The following is a 23,900-nucleotide window of genomic DNA, read 5'->3' on the forward strand; positions in this document are numbered from 1 at the left end:
GCAAATCCTGAACTCGTCTTTTTGAATGTTTTAGTTTTGTTGTTGGTTTAAAACCTCAGGATGTAGCTACTAAAGGTTAATCATGTATTTGGTGCTGACTGTCAGTGTTAGCGTTATCAAGCTAAAATAAAAACAGCCCGAATTACAGATAGATAACAGTGAACATGCAGTTTGTACGTGATAAGCAGACAAACACTAACATTGTTTGTTAACCAGGTAAACAAACAGAAGTCAATCTGATATCATACATTATTGATATGTCCACTTCTTTTAACCTGACCTCCATCATACAGTTGTTGTGGCGTTCCAGATAAAGGATGCTGTAGATGCTGTGAAGTTATCAGGCCTATCCCAAAGCAGCAGATCGTAAAGCAGCATAGGCATCAGTAATGAATCAATCAATCCATTTCAATTGACTTCTTTGCATAATCTTAGATGAAGATTGTGGTTTTGTTGAAAGCATAAGAGTCACAGTTGTAGTTTTCTCTATTAAACCAGATCATAACCTCTCTCTAACCTTAACCAAGTTCTGCGAGTCCCAACACAACCGTGAACAGGTTTAGTAACGCTCCACGCAGCTATAAATAGTTCATTCACTGACTCTGTCCGGTGTTTGCTGTGTGTTTCGTGCTACAGATGCTTGTTGTGCTTTAGGTTAGTTAAGATATCCAACAGTAAACTGAACAGTCAAACCTCATGTTAAAACCCATGTATACCGTTAAAATCTACTTCTCTGGCTGATTAGACAGTAGTGGGTGAAGCTTTGTTTCAGCAACTTCCAAATCAAACTAAATCCCGTTCCAGGAGGAGACGGCTTCTCCTTGTGTATCAAGAGAACGGGGATTAGTGATTTCTGCTTTCTGTGACGGACACCGAACAACCTTGAAGTATCACACAGGTCCTGAGTGAGTTACAGTGATGAGCTGTTACGGTGGGTTGCATCACCCACTCCCACTGCGAGAGGACAGACCCGCCCCGTCCTGACACTTCATCCAGCAGCAGCAGTATTTCAAGTGTGGGGTAACAAGGAAAATAGATGTGAAGCTGCAGAACGCTCACAGAAATCCTCTGAAAACAGAGTTCGGTTTATTGTCATCCGACGTGAAGACGCATGTTGTAAAAATCAAATATGACCCTAACCTGACCCTAACCCTGCCCTTAAAAGACCACGCTGGTGCTTTTACACGTTGGACGTACTGAACACTGATATGAATCATTTGTTCAGATGACTCAGCAGATCATAGTGTGAGTATTTCAGTAAATTAAAATAATTTAAATAATGATTTTCCGGAAATAAATCTATGAATATTCAAATGAAACCAGCTCTGGGTCTTATGGCTTTCTTCGTTTTCATCCTTCCTCCTGTTTGTCAGCAGGAAATAGACAGATGTTGAGGCAGGCTGTGAGAGAGAACCACTGCTTGCAGACATATGGACCATCACCATCCTCCTCCACCTCCCCATTTGCTCCACTAGTCATATAATGATGCTCTAAATTAGCTCATTAACGTTTTAGGTGAAACTGAAACCTGAAGGAAACTTAATTTTAATGAGGAAAGAAAAATCTGCTGCTTTACTTTCTGATTAATTTTCAAACAAATGCACAATGTGCAAAATCTCTTTGTGCGTTTTTGACTCTTTTTGGAATTCATACTCAGCACTAATTGGCTTGTAGACGTGTAGAACTGAGGTTTTTCAGTCCAAAAACAGGTTCTTTGTTTGCAGCTGCGTAAAAAGAAGCACTTCATTTGTAGAGACCTGTAGACTTTGATAAGCTGAGTATTAATGACTTACACAAAGCTCCTGTATAGAACAATATGTGGGGAGAAACATGCTCTGTTCACTGACTGGTTTCTGGATTTAACTGCAGCATTTCCAACTCGTGGTTGAATATGGAACCAACACACACGTCACCCTCTTTGTTTTATTGCTGTCATTTTGCTGTTGTGCTCCCAGAAGGCACCGGGCTGTTTACTGTCTGACACCTTTGTGAAATTGGACAATTAAACTGTTAGAAGCTGATTGTTTAAGTGTTCGCTGTTGATGCCTGAGATCATTGATTTTCAAGTTTCAAACTGCTCCTGTGTTGCAGAAAAAAATAAGATTATTTGAATTTATGATACAAATAATGAACTTTGCATTAGTGGCTAAAAACAGCAGCTAGTGATACTAACATCCCAGCCAGGAGCACAATTAGCAGATTCATCTGTTTTCATCTGTGTTGCCTCAATGATCAGTTCTGTCGAAGCAGATTTCCATTGATACACGGCACAAATATTTCCAAATTGCGTACGAATGTGAACGAACCAAAAGCATTTAAATCACATCTGACAGCAAGTTTAATTACAACTAAGCTGAACTCGGAAAGTTGTAGACTAAATAATTCTGGCTTTGGTAAAATAAAAGCAGTGGTTTTCAAATGTGGTTGATATCTGTGATCATTTGCTGTCTGAGCAGGCAGAACCACTTCGACGGTGGCCTGTTGGGGAGATATGGAAAACATGCAGTAGCCCTCGGACACATTTAAAGAACAGCTGTAGCTTCTGAGCATTAGTTTTTAGTTATTGGCGACTCTCTTCAAACAGTGCTCACAGTGCTGATTTCAGATCTGGTAAACCGATCGGCTCTAATAAGTGTTGACTTTAGACGATTTCTGTTTAACTCGCAGGTTCCAACTATTGACTCCTGACTTGAGGGAAGACTCCCGAAGAATTTCAAAGAAGCCAGGAAGGTGCTTTGAAGTTTAAGGGAGACGTTTGCCTGTGTGTGCAGCGAGAGCTTCGCGGACACACTGCTTCACTTGTTTCATCTGGCTTTCAAGTCGGGCCGTGCATGTGTTACCCAGGAAACCTTTCATGGTCAGCGTGCAGCGGCTCACAGGCGAGGAATGAAAGAGCCGAGTGGGCACATACGTCCTGTTTCTATCTGTCACTGGGACTCAGGATTTGGAATGGGGCGAGGGGTGGGGGTGGGGTTGGGGGTTGCATGGTGATAAACACTTGCAGCCATGGTGAACTGTTAATTGAAAGGTCAGTCCAAAGGCTTTGCCAGAGGCCAGCTTTAATGATATCTGTTATTGCCCATGATTCCATTAGACGTCATGCCTTTGAATGCTCACAGGCGTGTTTACGGGCTCCGACTTTGAGTTCAGTAGATCCCGCTGCGAGACTTTCCTCGGCTCAGTTGAAAAACAAAGTGAAATTGTATTATTCCTCCTCTTTGGTCATGTGCCCCCTCCAGTGCGCTTCATTTGATTCGACATCATTAAAACAACGCTGCATTAGAGCTCGTGTCTGTGTGTGAACGACCAGGCCTTCAGCTTCCTGCTCACTTTTGACTCTGGGAATTTTTGTGATGCGAGGTGAACGTAGTTTAAAAACTATATATGAAACATCCGGGACATATTCAACAGACTGCAGGTCATTTCTTACATGAAATAATTGCGTTTTTTGCGTGTTTAATGAGTTCACTTCAGTCCAGTCCAGCAGCTTCAGACTCAGATGCTCCCTGCAGAGCTTAAAGTAAATCATCAGCCTGTTAGAAACAGCAGGATTTCCTTACTTTGGACAGGAAATGGGGGCACATTCCCACATATCACATCTGTGTGTGTTTTGTAAATTGTACATGGCAACATTTCATGCAGCGTCTGTTAACTGATTATTTTCCACTTTGTCACCCATAGTCAATTTAGTGGATGTGAGCACAGCTGGAGAAACGTCAGCGGCTGAATATCCACTTTAGTTTTCCTACTGGAAAAGTTTCAGCTGAGGCTAAACCTCATTAAAATCATGTTATGTGTGCTGATCGTTATCTCTCTGGTTTAGGTGTATTATCGTGCACAGTTTGGTTATAAATGAGTGAGAAAAGGCCCCATAATGTAATAAGATACTTACTGATTAATATGTGATTGTAACTTTCACATTCAGGAAGGTGGTGTTCGTTTGTCAGTTACTCTACAACTCTCGACATGGAGCCAGTAAAATCAAGCAAAGATTTTAATGTGTATCTTTTGAGAACAAGACATTCAGCAAAATTCCCGCTTGTTACAGAAAAGTTGAGACTTTTAATACAATACAAACATAAAATCAGTAAATTTGAGTTTGTTTTCTGTGTTTTCACTTCTTCTTCTCTTTCATCTTTTCCCATCAGGGGTCGCCACAGCGAATCATCCTTTTCCACCTCACTCTATCATGAACATCTTCTACCCTAACATTAGCCAACCTCATGTCCTCTGTTAAGACATCCATATATCTCCTCTCTGGCCGTCCTCTTGTCCTCCTGCCTGGCAGCTCCATCTCCAACATCCTTCTACCAATATACTCACTATCCCTCCTCTGAACATGTCCAAACCATCTCAGTCTGGCCTCTCTGACTTTGTCGCTAACACAGGCAACGTGAGCCGTCCCTCTGATGTACTCGTTCCTTATTCTGTCTAACCTGGTCACTCCTAAGGAGAACCTCAACATCTTCATCTCTGCTACCTTCATCTCAGCCTCTTGTCTCTTTCTCACTGCTACCGTCTCTAACCCATAGAGCAGAGCTGGTCTCACCACTGTCTTGTACACCTTTCCTTTGAGTCTTGCTGACACTCTTCTGTCACACAACACTCCTGACACTTTCCTCCACCCGCTCCAACCTGCCTGCACTCGCCTCTTCACCTCTTTTCCACACTCTCCATCACACTGAACTGTTGACCCCAAGTACTTAAACTCCTGCACCTTCTTCACCTCAGCCCCCTGTAACCTAACGCTTCTACCTTGATCCCTCTCGTTTAGACACATGTATTCTGTCTTACTACGACGTTTTCTATGTTTTCACTGACTCACCTGATAAATCGTTTCTTTCAATAAATAAAAGCAAATTTAGAGTTTGAAACGTTCCAACACAAAAACGAGTTGGGACAGATCATGTTTACTACTGTGTTTCATCATCTTTGCTTTTAATTGCACATTTTAATCCTTTGGGAACTTCGGAGATTAATTGTTCTTGCTGGGATATAAGACTTCAGCTACTCGACGGTCTGTGGTCACCATTGTCTGAATCTTGTCTCCATAATGCAGCAGGTCAGTCAAGTACAGACACCCTGTGTCTACAAAGCCACGATGCTGTAGCATGTCCACAGTGAGTCCTGGCGTTGTCCTACTGAAATAGTCACTGAGTCACCGTTGATGAGATCTGTGTGCATGTGCAAATCACGTGGCAGGGGCTAATCAGGTTTTGGGAGTGTCGTGACTCCAGGCCTCTCTGGTCAAGCATGTTGTGCATCATAACTTTTGTCCAGTGTATGAAACACTGTTCAGATTGATAGGTGTGGTTAACAAGAGGCAAGACTTCGCTGACGCAGGTTAAGGATTCAGTTCAATCCTGTCAACATCCCTGTGTAATTGAAATTTTTATTAATGTTTCTGGGAAGTATAAAGTAATATGTATGAAAGGAAAATAAAACTATTTGGGAGAGATGTATATCTCAGAGTGCTGGCTGTGTTCTTATAATCCAAAACTTTGTGTGTGAGCACATAGTGGTGTATGTTTCACTTTGTTGTACTGAGATAAAATCAGCTGAGATTCTCTGTGGTAAATTGGATTCAGGAGAGTGAAGATCAGCAGAGTCTCAACACTGTTCATCATCACTGAGATCTGTAAAAGTTCATGTAAAATGTCCAGTTCCCAGCATGTCATGAGTTACTGCATTAAATATTTTAAAATTAAATAAGTGATGTAGGCTTTCACAGTGGAGGAGGTCAGACCCAGAAGACCTTTATTTTGAAAGGCTAATGTAAAATTAAGGGCCACAACTCAACCAAAAACTATTTTAAAATACAACACTGAGCTACGGCGTTACTCTGGGTGACACATCCCTTCATTACCATGAACACACACACCCTCTAATGTCCCGCTGCCCCAAATACTTCACTAAAGCACCAAATGTTTAATTTAGCAGCTGAAAATAATCCAACTAATTCAGTATTTACTTGTGTTTGAATAAGATTTGATAGGATCTGCAGTACTCAGCAGTTTTAGGAAATTACTGAGCCATTTCAATGTATTAAACTACTGAGATGAAATAAATTAAATATACTGTGATTTAGATCTCAGGCTTAGGGCTGTAAAGTCATAAACAGACATCGAGGCGTTAAAATGTTTTCATGTTGTTGAAGTCACATCACAGCAGGAGAATTACAGCTTTATACATTTTTAAGAAGGAAAGTGATGTGTAGCTTGATTTGACCTGTTGTGATACACTGAAGCTGTCAAACACACATGATGCAATAAAACCTCAGCTGCGTATTAATGGAGACAATAAGATGAAGGAATAGAGATGACTGCAGGATGAGAAGCACTAAAAAGATGTTTTGAGAGACTATTCATGTTTTGCTGATTGAGACCAGTCGAGACGATGTCACAAATAAACAGATACAGTACATAAAGCTCTAAAGCAGCTTTTGTGTCACTAAAATGAGGCCAATTCTCCGGGTGTCTGTGTATAAATAACATCAGTACTCAGCAACTCGTCTCTTCGCTCTCCCCGGGGCTTCATTAAGGCTCGTGATGAATACCTCATGTTTCCACATGTTGGCATCTTCATATCAACACGTCAGTTTTAAATATTACCATCTCACACTGAAGTGAGCAGCATCTCACACTCCGTGCACTGCATCTCGTGTTTGCATATAAACGAGAGCTGCAGCTGCAGCAGCACAGACGGAGTCCGTTAAAACTGAACCTCTCCGCTCGCTGATTCCCTGAATGTAGTTTCAACAACTAAAACACTTATAAGGTCAAACAAGAGACAGTCGTCTATCTGTCGTTTATCTGTAAATGAAACAGCACTGGCTGCGTGTGTCTCTGTCTGAATCTATTCTCAGCAAAAACTGGGCTCTATCGAAGACGTACAGTACGTCTGCAGACAAAAAGGCTGTGAAGTGTTTATTTTATGCCTCAGTGCCAGCGATAGCTCAGGACAGAGACATCCATCCATATCTACGGCCACTAACGTGATATTTAAGGAAGTCTTTGAGGGAACTGTCCATCTGGACTCAATGATGAACTGTTTCCAGTTTGGTGGTCAAAGGTCAAGCTCACTGTGACCTTGTGTATGTCCCATTCTCGTCAATGATATATCTCTAGAAGGACTTTTATTAAATCTGGGACAAACATCTGGTTGGATTGTCCATAAACTACATAATGAGTTAGGACAATATTGTGTCTGAACTACAACGCCACTGGTTAGAGGAGGAATACAACCGCAATGCAGTCATTCTAGTTTAAATACTGCTTTATAGCGAGATGCGTTTGTCAAACCATCCCTTACTTTGGTCGAAGCTTTGCTCAGATGAGACAATATGTTTCATCTTCTAGTTGTTTCAAGTCCCCTATTACAGCTGCTCAAAGGTAATCTTGAACAACAGGGGCAAGCTGTGTGAAGGATGACTAAGCACAAGAAGAATGTGCAGCGACAGTACGTGGACACGGTTTCTAAAGGCATCTGTGGGTGAAATGAAAACAAGGACATTTAATATAAAATGAGACGTAAAAAGTATTTTATTTATTTATTTCACTGATGTGTGTTGATACTTTTGAAACCTACAAAGTGATCTGTCCAATTTAAATCAAAGGCAGGTTTGAGGCTTTTGACTTCTGGAATAAATAGTTTTGAAAGCATCTCACAGATTGTAAAGTCTCCATTCAGTGTCTGTACCATGATCAGTCATGCTCAGTGACGAGTGGTTGAAGATGGGAGGCAGGTCCTGGTCTACAACAGCGACCAGTCTGGAACTGATGCTCTCTGACGGCAGGTGTTTCCTGTTTCTGGTCTTGCTCCAGTCTCTTCCCCAGAATGTGAACCATCTTCCTTTTGTAGTGTTCTCCACAGCTGTTGCAGTGTGATACCACATCAGTCTTCTTCTCTGGACGCAGCAAAGACATTAATGACACAACTTAGTGGATCAGCTGCGTTTCCATTACATGAAAATCAGCCGTTTATATATATATAAAGTATGTGTAGCTAAGGTTTTCTGAATGTCACACCGTCGCACAAAAGAACATTAAAGATTTTATATAATAATTCAAAGGTCTTAGTTTTGAGTTTTCATGGTCCAGACACATGCAGTAAGTTAAATAGTTACTCATCCATTTTGTTAACGTCACACTCTGAGCAGCTTGACCTTTAAACCTCAAACACATAATCCCAAACCATCCTTGAAAAGCAGCTCATATATAAGAGATGTTGGAACTCCAATCCGATGGCCTGATAGACCTGTGTAATTCAGAAATGAGTTCAGAATGGAATCAATTTTACCCTGAATGAAGCTGTGTCTTCGGGGAGTGACTGTAGTCGGCCCCTCCGCTCGTCGTGGATAGAGTGGCGATGATAATGGCAGCAGGGTCTTAAATGTTTTTATCTTGCCTTCGCCCTGCAGCCTCTGAGATCAGCCTGAATAGACGAGATCTGAACTCACACTGCTCCTCTTTCTTCAACAGAGATAAAACTTGAACTCCATGACATTTCAGGAATATTATACCGTATTTTACCAACAGTGAAGTGATGGTTCGCTTTATTTCACAGGTTCATAACTTCTTTATAATTTACTCTGAGGTTTCTAGGAAAGAACATTTAAAGATTCCTTTCAGATCCAAATAAATATAAAATTAATTTGCTGTTTGCTTGAATCCAGTGAGTCATTTTTATACTGTACTCATCAAATCCATGTTAATCCATCTTTTTACTACTTTGGACTAGACAGAAATATCCAAACCATTACTGTACATGGATGGCAATAAAATTTAATCCAGATTAATATTACTAATTATGATTATTTGTGTCCCCTTGACTTTTGCTTTAGCATCTTAAGGTTGACGTCAGTGATTTTGAGTGAAATCTGTTACCAATAGTCACATTCCACTAAATCAATTAGAATTACTTTTATAATGACTCCACTTTTGAACCAATGCCATCATTTTGTGTCAGTAATTATTTAAGCTTTGTTCAGTTGAATCTTCTAGCCTCTCACAGATTGTGGTGTACCAGACCAGATTTTGATCTTTCTTCTTTTTATTGAGAACAACCATAAAAATCTCATAGTGCTATTGGGAAAATTATGTGAACACTTGGAATAATGATCTCGAAAAAGCTTCAGGAGTCAGGTGTCACCATAAGTTAAGACATTTAGTCTGGAGGTAAAGAAACAACCCCAAGTGACAGACAAAGATTTGAAGCCATCATTGGAACTGGCTAACATCTGTGTTCATGAGTCTCCTGTAAGTAAAATGTTTCTTAATTGTAAATTGTTCCTTCAGTTCACGGAGGAAGCTGCTGCTTACTAAAAAGAACATGCTGCATGCCTGAAGTTTGCCAAAGAGCACATTGACACTACACAGCAGTATTGTGGACTGATGACATTATGTTGAACTATTTGGAAAGAACACACAGAACTACATCTGGCATAAAAAGGGCACTGCATATCATCATGAAAACATCATCCCAGCTGTAAAGTATGGTGAAGGAAACATCATGATCTGGGCCTGCTTTGCTGCATCAGGGCCTGGCCAGCATGCATTAATTGGGGGAAGATGAATTCCCAAGTGTATCGAAAAATTCTTTAGTATAATGTGAGAATGTCTGTATGTCAGCTGAAACTCTGTAGAAATTAAGTGATGCAACAAGACAATGACCCAAAACTTAACTTCAGAAAACAAAATCCTCCTTTTTAGTGGCCAAGTCAGAGCCCAGACCTCAACCCAAAAGAGATGTTATGGAACGACTTTAAGAGAGCCACAAACATGAGACGTCTAAAGAATAAGACAGAGCTGAAGCAGTTCTGCAGGAAGAATGGACTAAAATTCAAAATTCCTCCTGAACATTGTGCAGGTCCGATCCACAGCTACAGGAAGAACCTGGTTTTGTGTTATTGTTTTAGGCACATCATAGTTGTTAATACTCTTGATCATACTCAGATCATGTTTTATGACAAATGAATGCAGAAAACGGCAAAACTTTCAACAGGTTCACATACTTATTCTGCTGTGTGTATATATATGTGTGTGTGTGTGTGTGTGTGTGTGTGTGTGTGTGTGTGTGTGTGTGTGTGTGTGTGTGTGTGTGTGTGTGTGTGTTCAGTGTTAAGATATATTTCTACCTTTTTATCTCTTTGCTGCAGTAACCTTAAACTCCCCAGCTCTGGTTCTATGTCCTTAAAAACCTCTCAGACGGCTCTGCTGTTTCAATAATTGAGGTCAGACTAACCAGACGTGATTATTTTCAGCTGTGACTCTTGTTTCTTACACCCGGAAAAAATCCCCCCCAAGCCAATTAAGTTGGAACGGTTTACTGTCTAAGGTTTATCTCCTCTGCAGTGTCTCCTGTACTTTTTATGTCAGAGGCATTAGTTCATCTTCAAACCTCCACCACTGCTCTCATTTATCTGTCCCAGCGGTGACACTGCAGGAACAATGTCCCAAACTTCAAGTGTTTTCTAGCATCGGAGGCTTCACTGAGGCCAAAGCAGAGACTTTAATGATGTGTCAAGAAGGAGATGAAGAGAAAACATTCACTTTTATTGCTGAACCCTGAAGGAAAATCAGCTGATTACAGCAGCGGAGTAAAGGAAATAGAGCAGCTAGTCATAACATTAAAGGACGTGAATAAAACTGTAATAAAGAGGAAACCTTGAGATCGAACTGCAATATTGTTTTGTGAAAACCTTTTAGTCTCTCTTTTCTCAGAAGCTGAAAAATCAAACATGCTTTTAAACATTTTGAACCATGTTGACAATAGAGCAAACTCCCATCTGTTGATGGAAGACCTTGTGCTAAGGTTTGTTTAACGTGACAAATGAACCTTCAAACTAAACTTAATTCAATGAGTTCTAACTGCTTTGAAAATTCCAAATGTCCTGGAACATTTCCAACCCTCGTGGCTCTTTCTAACTCTTCCAGTGTTTCGAGGTGTTAGGAACTTTACCTGGGCTTGGATTCAGTTCTTGATCCCTAAACACTTCATTGCCTTAAAGCAGGAATTATAGTTCTGCAGAAATACACAAACACCGGAGCCCTGCAGAGAAGTGTGTCTAGAAGAGACTGTCTCCCAATTAGGTTCATGTTGTTTGTGTTAGCGAGTTATTTCAACCTATTATACTAAGGAAATGTCTACTGGCGCTAGTAATGATGGCATGAAAGTGAGGTGACTTAGTTATAGGGCAAGAAACCTGAGGTGGAGACAGAAAGGAGGAGGCACAACTACAGGAGAGGAATATGACAAAGTTAATGAAAGATTAAAGAAAAGAAAAGGAAAGTTTGAAGTCTAGTCTTAAATGTGGAGAGGGTGTCTGCCTCCAGAACCTGAACTGGGAGCTGGTTCCACAGGAGAGGAGCTTGATAGCTTGATTTATAAGTGAGGAGAAGAATTTTAAATTCAATTCTGGATTTTACAGGGAGCCAATGGAGAGAAGCTAACGTTGGAGAAATATGATCTCTCTTACTAATTCCAGTCAGAACTCTGGCTGCAGCATTTTGGATTAATTGGAGACTTTTTAATGAGTTATTGGGACAAACTATTAATAAGGAATTACAATAGTCCAGTCTGGAAGTAAGAAATGCATGGACTAGTTTTTCAGCATCACTTTGGGACAGGATGTTCCTAATTTTAACAATGTTCCTCAGGTGGAAGAAGCAGTTCTAGAGATTTCTTTTATGTATGAAGTGAAGGAGATATCCTGATCAAAAATAACTCTGAGATTCTTAATTGAGGTCAATACTAAGTCATCTAGGGTAAGAATGTGATTATACATAGTGTCTCTGGTTTTTTGAAGCAAACTAAATAACAAAACCTACACAGACTCAGTTTTTAGAGACCTATAGTGATCTGTCACCATGGTGTAGAATTTAGAGCAAATAATAAGTAATTCTAAAGTTGTTTCATAGAGTTAAGTTTTTACAAATTGCTGTAAGTTAGTTTCCACAGTCCAACCAAGAATCCACATGAGATGGGAAATGATGCTGATTGGCTCCACAGCTCTACAATTCTGCTGTTGAAGGACCAGAACACTAAATTATGACAGGAGAAGATGTAGGGGGCACATCATCAAAGTCTCCCAGGACTTTACTTTTGTTCCTAAACCTGGTATCCTTCATGCTCATTACTGAAACCAAACTGAGACCGATGACAGCGGTCACATGCTGAGGTGATGTGGAACGCTACTTAAACATTTGGTCCCAGTAACGAGTAACGAGTTGCCAATAAATGGCACGCTGACGTTTAAAGCAGGTGAAACATGAGCTTCATACTTTATCACGCGTAGTGAATCTGGGACAGCTCATAACTCCAAATACAAAGTTACACAGCTTGTTGTTGATTCTGACTAATGCAGCAGGAGAACAGATGGAACTGAATCACAGTGAACTTTAAAAGTTCTTTTTAGAGATGAAAGATTCTGATGCTGACTGGCTACACGTCTATACTCATAGAACCTGGGGTTACTATACACATGACAGAGTGTGTGTTATCCGTGTTCTGTTTTCGTCCTGCTGTTTCTCTTGCAAAAGACATATTGAACTCACATGTGGCTCCAGAGTCACTACCTGAATGAATTCCATTTTAAATGCAGTCCTCAGCACTGGTTGTTTTAATTTGAACGCACACTTACCCCTGTTAACTAATCCCAGTTACCATCTAGACTATGTTCTGGTCCTGTTATGTAGATTTTCAGCATCCTTCTCTTTCTCACAGGTGGAGTGTGCATCGCTCAGTCTCTGAAGATTCCTCGGGAACCGAGACATGGTGAGTTCGACAAGATCGTGCTCCGTTTGCTGGAGACACCTAACGCCAGAGCTGTCATCATGTTCGCCAACGAGGACGACATCCGGTACAAACACATACACACACAAGTTTGATTTTTGAAACGTAATTAGATTAATAGGTGGATGGGGGTCTCTGCAGATTTATGAAAATATCTTATTATAATTATTATTATATTCACCTTTTGCTATGTGAACAGATTAGTTATTAGCTATTATTGAGGGTTGAAATTACTATGATCACATTATGAATTTAATTATTTTGTAAAATAAAGTAAGATCTAAAAAGTGTTTGCTGTTGATACTCCTTTTGACCATATTATTACATTTTTAAAGCCAGTATTGTAGATATTATAGATATAGTACTAGTTAGCCAGTGTTAGCATGCTAACACTGTAAACATCATACTTGCTAAACTCTATTACTATTATTCTTTTTATGATTATTAACCTCAGCCTTTTAGCGTAGTCACTGTGATGGTATTAGCAGAGCTGTAGACGTTATATAAAAAACTTTATATTCAGCAGTATGTGAGGACTGACCCTGTGCGCTCTCACCTGTCTCACCTGTGACCTCTAAGGCGAATACTAGATGCAGCAAAACGTCAGAACCTGACGGGTCACTTCCTGTGGGTGGGCTCTGACAGCTGGGGCTCTAAGATCTCTCCCGTGGTCCAGCAGGAGCGGGTGGCAGAAGGTGCTGTCACCATCCTCCCCAAGAGGGCGTCTGTGGATGGTGAGGACAGGGGGCGAAGCGTCGCGGTAACCTAATCACAGTTTGAGGGAGATCGCCGCTGTTCAAATGTTTTTTATTCTCTCGACAGCGTTTGACCGGTACTTCAAGAGCCGTTCTCTGTCCAACAACCGCAGGAACGTGTGGTTCGCGGAGTTCTGGGAGGAAAACTTTGGCTGTAAGTTGGGGATGCACGGCAAGAGGCCAGGCAGCCCCAAGAAATGCACAGGTAAGAAAACACATTGGTTGAAGGTAAAACAGATGTTTGTTCCTTACCTCCTCCTTTCTTTATTTCCTTTTCCACATCTTGATTCTCTTCCCTACTTCTCCTTTCCCTTTTCTACCCTCTCTACTTCTTTCTTTGTTCTTTCTAACTTATCTACTTCCCTCTTTCCTTCTCCTTTCCGTCTCCTCCTCGCCTTATCTTACCGTCTTTTTGTCTGTGGGCAGCAGTGAAGCACAAACTGTTTCTTTAACCTAAGAAGCCCATTAGGCTGATCTGTAATCTCAGGATATAAAATAAACTGATATGACTTAGTGAGAAAGTTAATTCACTCAAACTCTGTCCTTTACCCCAAGAACATATCTTCCCCCTGCAGCTACAACCAAAAACACATCATGGCTATCTGATGTGTTCCTCTACTGTCAATCTGCTCACTCCCTGGAGTCAAAAGCCCCCAAACTACACAGCAGTGATTTGGATGTTGCTGCTGACTCAGCAGTTCTGAGGAGGCTCAGAGGGTAGAAACACAAAGTAAAACTTGGTCTTTTTCTGTGCTGCAGAGATAGTGTGTGTGGAGGGTTCTGCGGGTGTTGCCTATAGGTGCTGATGACTTACAGGCTGGTTTCATTGTAGAGGATGCTCTCTCCATGATGGTTGAGGTGGAGTTGATTTAAACTGCTTTACTTTGTACTTTTCTGGTGCAAATTACTTAGAGTAGAGTAAAAAGTACAGCAGTTCTGTCTGACTTGTACTGGAAGCACAAATAGACAGTAAAATGAAAATACTGGAGCAAAGCAGAAGTACATTTACTCAACATTGTATGTACTCAAGTAAATATACTTACAGTTCATCATTAATCAAGGGAAACATTGCCACAGTGTAAAAATACTTAATTCAGGTGAATATCCTGCATCAAAACCCCTTTTTAGAAGACACTTAAGTAAATGACAGATATATTATTATATAGAGTTAGAGGTGGTTTAGGTGGAACTACTTTAAACACGTTAGTTGGTAGTTACTACTACTAAGGAAAATGTAAAATCCAATTAATTAGAATTTGTAGTGGGGTAAAAAACACAACATTTGCTTGTGAATTGTATTGGAGTAGGAATCTAGTGTTGTTTTGTTCATTTGTGAAGCTCATTGTTCCAACAAGAACATTTGAAGTAATGAGAATCATTACGCGGCTGTTGATGCTGCACCTGGTGCATTTTTCTTCCTCCTGTCTTCTGCTAATAGTTTCATCTGTCAACCACTCATCCTGATTAGACCCATGTCTGTTTTATATTTTAAAGGTATGGAGGCATCAGATGGTGACAGCGTGATGAAATACCCTGTAAACATGTTGTCATAAAGACAAGCTGTGCAGTACTGTAGGTCAGAAGGTGAAGCTGTTTGGAGCCATGTTTGCTGTTTGTTCTTTTATAATATTTCTAAATATGTAAAACTGTGCTGCAGCATATTCAGCAGAATTGTACATACATTATTCTTGACAATGAGGGAGGAGCAGGCGGGGAAGCAAACCTGGTGATTCAGCATTTATTTACTTTGTTATGCTGAATGTTCCAGTGCATCTAATCCTGGAATTTCTCTTTGATATGAGACCTGTCACATTGTGTGAACGATTGATGATTTTATAGTAAAATAAGATTAACGTTATTGCCATTCTTCAAGCTCAAGAAACTTTACATGCAATGCAAGTACATGCAAGCCTATTCTGTGCTGTGCAGAAATAAAGCAGTGCAAAATGTTTCCATAGTGTAGATTACTATACACCACTTACTTCAGAACAGAGCTAAATGATGTTTCCTTCGTGTACAATCCATTAGTTTCTCACTCTTAGCTGCTTAGAAACACATAGGTGGAGTTCCTGGCTGAGTAAAGTGTAAATGTAAAATCTGGTACAGCATGATTTCAGAAAGATATTTAAAGTCAAGGACAAAGATCAGGTGACAAAGCATATTTGGACCTGAGAGGTGGTTGGTGTTGGAGGGCTAACAGGTTCTGTTGTCTCCTCAGACCGCTCCACAACACTTAACCTCACCTCAATTTATATTCATGAGCTGGATTTGTGACCGACCGCCACAGACTGACAATTAACACGCTGGATAATCATTTTGGGCCCCGAGCTCTCAACCCCGCGACATGAAACGTCAGACGGCCTCGGCCGGTAATTAATCCAGTGTTCATTCAATCAAGTTGAGTGTAACAATGAATATTAACGAGTGTTTGTAAGATACAGAGGATTACTCGTTAGAGCTGAGTTAAACTACAGCCAGCTGAGTAACAGTATATCTGTGCAGTTCCTACCAACAGGCCATCTCCAGAACTGAGTGAGAAGAGGACTAGTGAGGGAGGCCACCTGAAGGAGACTAGAGAAGCTGTTCATTAGGCAGATTTACACATGAGCCATGTTCTTTCTATATCCTAATGATGGATTAAACTGCACTCCCTGACCTGCGTCACGTCATCGGAGTGCGACCTTGAAAATACCCTGATTAGGCACTAATGGTTAGGTTTAGGCCTGTTTCACTTATACACTGTAAAATTGAATTAAAGAGATCACTACAGTGTGAAAATATCCTTTTTATTTGGTAAATATGATGACAGCTGACAGCTGAGATGGGAGTTGGTTCATATATCAAAAATATTTGACACCAGTTACATTGAACTTTAGAAAAGAAAGAAGCTTCTCTGATTCTTGTGGTGTCTACAATGTGATGACAAATTGCTTCTTCTTCTTCTTCTTCTAACCTCATTCTGACGGATTCAGGCCGCAGCTGAAAGGAGATGTACAAAGGTACATTAGAGTTAGAAGAACTTTTCCTTTTTCTTTTCCCTGATCTAGTCCAGTTCTCATCTGCTGAGTCTCTGTGTGCTGACAGCAGAGTCCCAGCAGCAGCATGTAATCCTGTCTCATTCAGGGGGACCTTCATTGTAGAACAAGGGGCCACCGAGGGCCCAATCCCTTAACAAACATGTGCGATGCGCGAAACGGGATTTGTAGAAGGTGCTGGGTAAATGCAGTCAAGAATCTCCTCCAGCCAGCTGCAGACAGGAGCGAAACAGCAGAACAACAGCGTCAGCGCTCTGAGAATAGCTGCTGCGTCCCAGCTGCTGCTCTGATAACGCTGCGAGTATTTACCTGGACTCAGTGGCTGCTTTGATCAGGCTGCTGCTGCTGTCAGGATGCAGCTCTCAACTGGTTGTGTTAAAGGCTCCAGATTGAGTTTTGTAGCAGAGTCATCACACAGACATACAAACAGCTGAGTCAGCAGGTAAGCTTCCACCTGCATGTGTGGGTGTTTGCAGAGTCTTTTAGAGCCGTATAGAGCTGTTAGCTCTGTGTGTGTGTGTGTGTGTGTGTGTGTGTGTGTGTGTGTGTGTGTGTGTGTGTGTGTGTGTGTGTCTTGAATCATACTTTGCCCGTCCAAAAACATACACTCACACACTCTAATATTTTGTTGCCTGTACCTTAGATTACAGCACACATTACACACATCACTGTGTTAACGTTTCAATAAGTCTCTGTAATGTCTCAACATTTATTCCAGAGTAGCGTCAAATTTTTTTTTCCTCCAAGATCTTGTAATAATAATAATAATACATTGGACAGTTCCTAACCCAGTTTTAGTAGTTTCATCAATCCCTTTAGATGTTTTCTTTGTTCCATGTCAATAATTTGACCCTTCTGAAACATATTAACATCTTTTCCACGACCACAGGATGAGTCTTCACACACGGTTGTTTAAGAAATGAGAAGCTACTCACTGCATCAGTTCAGGTTCAATAACTTGTTTCTAGCAGAAGCATGATCATCCATACACTAATTATCTAATGGGAGGCTCTTTTTTTTTTCTTGACGGACAGTGTATGTGAGGTTCCATCGTGTCATATTTTCACACATCATATTTGTTTTAGTCTAATAAAGAAAGCCTCACATATCTCTGTGAGTTCCTGTGTTACAGTAGTGGAGCTCAAGAAAACACAAACAGCCTGGTCGTCTGAACATTTATCTGAGAGGCGTCCTGCAGCAGCTCTAACCTGGAGCCTCTAAATCATCTGAAATCAGGACCTTAATAACCCCTGTGGTCATATTCATTCACTTCAGGAGGCAGGAAAAAAGACAAACATCTTCACTTTATCAAAGCAACGACCGGTTCTGAATCAACTGACCCTGATCACAGCTGTTCAGCCTGGGTTCTGTGTCACACTGAAGGTTTTTCTGCTCTACATCATGAAAAGAAACACAGCTCATAAGAGTTAATATGCATGATATTTTTTACTAATGTACAGATAAAGTCAACTCAGACTTTTCTATGTCTGCTAACTGTAAAGTTTTCTGCTGCAGCTGGAATAAAAAGAGTCTGTTTGGTAAAAATGGTTCCGCACAAATCCAGATTATAACTAGATTATTACAGCCTCAGATTGAAATATTCAAGTAAAAGTTAATTGATTTTAGATCTTTGATAGAAAAGTTAATCTAGTTGCAGATACATCTCCCATAAAAACATGTGAGTGCAGCTTTTATAATTATAAAATGTTTCTTCATATGATGATTTGAAAAAAGGAGGTGCTGTTACATTTCCACTAAGACCAATTTAGATTTAAAAATGATATAAATGTCATTTGTAGTGTTGCAAGTTTTCCAGAGAGAATGAATAAATGTATCTATGAAAACAATATGAAATATGGGGCTGAGAAGAAATGAATGTTTTACTTTTGTTATCCCACATGGGAAAATATGCCACGTTATAATCTTATACAGCGCACTGATTGCTATTCCAGTAGAGCCCAAAATCTAAAACATCCCACACTGTACTCATCCCTTTGGGTTTGAAACAGTGGGTTGGTATTTTCATCATCAAGCATCTCTGCAGCACGGAAGCTTCAAACCTTCCAGAAGAGAAGAAAAGCCTCCTCAGGAGCATCTCACCGGCTGGAAATTAGAGCACATTTAGTACAGTCTCCCCAGAGGGCACCAGGAAAGGCCCACTCATCAATTGTAATTAATTAGAAGGATTAAATATCCATGAGACATGGTGGCCTGAGGTCTGAGGTAAACGTTCAGTCAGACACCGCTCGGGAATAACGCCGCTGCTCAACTGTGCCGCCCCTTTGCAGCTGTCGCTGCTTCTGAGCACCTCGTCCACTTGTCCCTATCATCTGATATGACCCATAGTAACATACCCTGAAATGTCTTCCTTATAGGTGTCGCGTTAAAGTCTTGGATAGTGTTTTAATCCTGAATCGTTTCCCTTTCAGAACTCCTCCAAATGACATCATCTGATGCAGAGATACCATCTCTATACAGTGCATGTATCCCCCCCAAACTAGAACCACTTGCTTCCTTCCAAACCCATAAACATGCAGTTACACAACCAATTAAAAAAACAACCTTGTATTAATTGCACTGATTTATCCATTAATTGTCCCCTGAAGTCTGATTGAATAGATTATGAAAGGATTCTGGTGCATGCTGGGTAAAGTGAAGCAAACTGCAGAGCTCCCAGAAAATCCCGTTTTCTGCGTATCAGTCTGAAAAACTGTCTCAGATCATTTTTCCAGTCAAGCTCCTCTTTCTCTTTGAAGGTCGAGATCTGGACCTTGGAGGCTCAAAGACGTCCCCGATCTCTGCAGCCTCCAGTCGATAGCTTCTCTGTCAGCCTTCCATTGATTGCGATCTATAATTAGTGTTGTGTTTGTTTGTGCGCAGACAGCAGCAAACAGAGGCTTGTTTGGATCATGGCAACATGTTTGTCATTTGAGCACCTGATTCGGGTTTGACAAGCGTTTTCATATCCTTCAAAGAGGATCTCACAGGGAACACTGTAGTTCAGAGTCTTTCAAAGTCCAGGACGGATTTCCATAAATATCACAGCTAAAGTCTTGTTCTCCAGGGGGATGTTTTTGTTGATCTCATAACCTCTCCTCCTGCAGATCAATATACCAATCGATCAATTTGATCAACAGTTTACAGTCGACACATATAAGCCAGGAATGATAGTTACAGTAAGTTCTGAATACGCTGGATTACTTTATATGAAGAGATAGAGGAGACTCCTGCAATAATACAACCCCATAGAGGGACATCCTGTGCCCTGAAATGTAATTATATACATATATACACCCATTTCTTCTTCTTCTTCTTCTTCTTCTTCTTCTTCTTCTTCTTCTTCTTCTTCTTCTTAGTAGTACTGCACAGATAAAACAGATAACACAATAAAACTATTAAACTTTAAAAGGTATCACAGTCATTGAATCCTCAGTCGCCACATAAAAGGAAGAGTTCAGATGGACTCAACAGAGCTGCTGTGATGTTAGTTCTTTATGGTTCAAGCTTCTTCAACCTTCTTTTAGCTTTACTACGGGGGTGTACTCACACATTTTCATTTATTTGTGGCTTGGTGTTGGACAGTTTCATGTCTTTTAAGAAAAGCAGATGTGTCTGCAGGAAGTGAATTAAGAGTTGTGGAGGACAAAGAGTTTCTTTTATTCTGGGGAAACTTTTTCTGTTTTTCACTCTTTTACCGAGGGACTCCACAAACACACTTTCACCAGACAACATGAATATTTGATTGTGTTCTGCTTTGTTTAACGACGTGTTTGCTGAGTTAAGAGCCCCATTGCATTCTTGCCTTTTAACAACACTATTCCTTCTGTTGTCCTATCTGTTGCAGCTCTTTTTGAAATGCACCGAGCGCATATGTAAAGTCAGATTTGCATTTGAACTCCTCTTTGTGTTTTCTCGTGTAGATGTTTTTTTTTCCCTCAGTGCTGCTTTTGTTCAGTTTAGTAACTTCAGCAGCGACAAGGCCGGCAGTGGCAGAGACCGGGTGTTTTCTTTCTTCTGTCTGAAAGCAGAAATGGTTTGTGAAGGAGAAATGCTGCCTCCATATCAGAGACAAAACAACTGAAGTGTTGAGCGGCACTCAGGAAGGACATGGCTGTGAGAAGGTTTTTGTTTCTCAGTGTGTGAAAGGCCTGTGTGGAGCTGCAGAGAACAAACTGATATGATCTGATATGATCTGATCTGATCTGATCTGATCTAAACGGATCTCATGTGATCTGATCTATACCTGTCTCTGGACCTGTCTCTGGCCTTAACAAGTTTGACTTGGGGCTTGAATAAGCACTTACCAACTTCGACACGGGACTGTGGGCTGTGTGCTCTTGACTTAGTGCCTGTTATTGACCTAATCATCTTGATTTGAGTCTTAGGACTTAGTGTTTGACCAGTGACTGGGTTCTTTCCACTGAACTTACCGCTCTTGGTTTGGGACATGTTGTCTGGACATTTTAATCTTAGCTTGAGACTGGGACCGTTAGATTTTTCACCACATCTTGACTTGGGACTGAAACCAGGACCTGTTGGGGTGAAATTAAAACTTAGCTGTCTAGGACTTCTGCACCTGTGGTTTCACTTACCTGTATTATTTAGTTGGACTTGATTTAGGACTTGAAAGAATATTTCATAGCTAAGATTTGAAACTTTGATAGAGTCTGAATAAAAACCTAAAATAACAAGAACTGAGGATTTATCTCGGGTTTCTTCAGGTGTACTCGGGTTACATTTTTCAGTTTGATATTCAGTTTGTTCTATATATGTAAATCACTTCTTAAACAGGAAGATAAGCACAAGATGAATAATCATGTCTTTATCACTCTCAGAATCAGTGATGTGAGAAAATATCTCTATTAATCCTCTGCTGATGAGGCTGACAGAGGCTGGTACTCGTAAACAGCAAAGCCAATAAAGAGACTCTATTAATGTAAATATATTCAGGTGTTTGAGGAGCCACAGAGCGGCAGGTTTCCCCCAAACTCATCCCGTCACTGGTAACCTCTGTAATTAGTTTGCTGTTTATCTAATTTCTAAATCTAATTGAAACAGAAGGCCGCCTGTGCGAGAGAGAGACTGACAGAAGCACATTCTTCCTGTTGGGAAGAAATTAAATTTACCCTCTAAGTGAAGTGTAATTGAAATGCCAGCAGCTGTGATGAAGCTGTCTGGTGAGCACGCCGCCTCACCTCCGTCAGTGTTCGAGTTTCATCATCATCAGCATCATCAAGCGTCAAAGCTCGTTAGCAAACATGGAGGGCAATGACATTGTGGCTGGTTTCCACCTGGGCAAACGTGCTGTGCACTGTTCATATTTTGTCTTAAATCGTGTTCATTCATAACGTTTTTCGGGGGGACGATGATGAATAATTAATGAGGCTTTTGTTTGACTTAATAGCCTCTTTAAAAATGAAATGAGCAGCTGTTAAATCACTGGAGGTACAGTAGTGTTGTGTTCTTATGCTGCTTTGACATCAACACTAGTGAACATCAGTTAGTTCCAGAGAACAAAAAAACAGATTGTCGTTAAATCTTTTTGATCCAAATTATGTTACTTTTACTTTTACTTTTACTTTCCTTTACTTTTACCAATAGTTAGTTGAGTTTCCTTCACTACATCTGTTTTACAGCTTTAGGTCCAATCAGCAGCTGCTATTTTTATTCCAAACCAAGTCTTCTGGAACCTTTCGAAGGTGCAATCACTTGGGGACAATGCAAACAAGTAAGAACAACAGGGGCATACCATCAGCATTTAGCTCTTTAGCTGCTAAATGCTCCAAATATTCTCTGTGACTGTGTCTAGTGTTTGCTGCTGAGCATTTAGTGTTTAGTGTTTTAGAGCTTTGCCTAAGTGAACCTGAGCAGTGAGGTCTGTAGAAAATAAGCTCAAACTCACTGTAAAGCTTCGTAAATTTGCACATTCAGTAGGTGTTTAAAACAAATCAGAATAGAAATGAAAGATAACGACACCTCCTGCAACTAGAAAGTACGTTCCTTCAGCTTTTCACCTATTTTCCAGCAAACTGAAAGCCTTTTCTTCAGGGTGGACAGAAAACCTTCAGACTGAACTCCAAGCTTCCTGAATTCAACGAAGCTGTAAAATGCTGCATTCAGGCAACATTTGAACTTTGAATTCTTTAAATATTGAGGAGACACTCATCTTCAGCAAGCAGTGATAATCTACAGGTCGGCCGTACATCTCCGCTCTGCCTTGGCTGTTTGACATGCTTGGCTCTCTGCTCGCCATTCGAGGCTCATTCATTACCGCCATACAGACGTGTAATCAGTCTTTACTGCTGGAGAAAATGTCTCCCCTCGGACAGATCTCCCACCGCCTGCCTGCTATTAAAATTAAATTGGATTTCATTTCTAAGCTTCTATTAATCCAGAGGAGTCTTGTCTGTTGATGGAAGTTCCAGTCCAGCAGTTAGTTTCCTCCACCTTTCTTTCTCCTTCCTCTTCGCTTTGCTGCCGATGGCGCACGACTCTAATAACGATAATTACTCAGTGAAAATTTTTGGTCTTTACACAGTTTTCAAATAAAATACGACTCTGTCTTCTCCACATTGTTATTTAATCATGGCTAATGAGATGGTGCCCAATGTATTTTTTATGATAATGGCTTAGGAACAGGAAAAGTGTCTAATTTCACGTTCCCATAATCCTTGGTGAGTTACTTTCTGCCTGGCGGCAAGGACAAACTCTGACACCTTAAGACGGCAAAAGAAACGGAAACACGGAGGCAGAGAGAGCTGGACTCTGACTGTTCTTAAATGTTTGATGTTTTTTTCATATTCTTCCCTCAAACTTAACAATGATGATGATTAATTGATTAATTAGCCTGTGGGTGATTTGATCTGAGATCCCCAGATGATGAACCCCTCAGGAACACACTGTATGGAAACTCAATGTGTTCAACAAGGAACAAATAATAATAAGAAAATCATAACTTCTATTATTAATTATCATTTATATCTCAAAGTTACAAAAATATTTGTAGAAGAAAAGTTTGTACATTTACAACATTTGTTTTTCAGAATTATGAGATGCTGTAATATAAATTACTTATTTGGTAAAATATATTATATACTCATTACCTTATTTGATGTCTGTGATCCTACGATGGACAAACCAACCGGACATAGTGATAGATGAAACAATCGCAAATGATGGGACCATCAGGAAGAAGGATCAAAGGTAGCTTATAGTACAAAGAGCTGAGAGAGAGACAAGAGAAGATGTGGAAAGAGGAACACTGGGGGCTATGACCCCCAAACTGGGACATCTGAGCTCTCTGTCCAGACGAGTGCGG

The 23,900-nt window shown here is 40.5% G+C and overlaps 1 protein-coding gene across 1 annotated transcript in view; it reads left to right on the forward strand.

Moving 5' to 3' along the window:
* grm8b (glutamate receptor, metabotropic 8b) overlaps positions 1 to 23,900 on the forward strand; it is an 88,162-nt gene that overhangs the window by 39,421 nt on the left and 24,841 nt on the right. The window contains exons 4-6 of the mRNA XM_026366588.1: positions 12,724 to 12,859; positions 13,372 to 13,526; positions 13,615 to 13,752. Of these exons, the coding sequence (XP_026222373.1) occupies positions 12,724 to 12,859; positions 13,372 to 13,526; positions 13,615 to 13,752 (429 nt within the window). The remainder of the gene's footprint in view (positions 1 to 12,723; positions 12,860 to 13,371; positions 13,527 to 13,614; positions 13,753 to 23,900) is intronic.

This window comes from Anabas testudineus, chromosome 6, assembly GCF_900324465.2.
Source record: "Anabas testudineus chromosome 6, fAnaTes1.2, whole genome shotgun sequence".
Classification (NCBI taxonomy): Eukaryota; Metazoa; Chordata; class Actinopteri; order Anabantiformes; family Anabantidae; genus Anabas; species Anabas testudineus.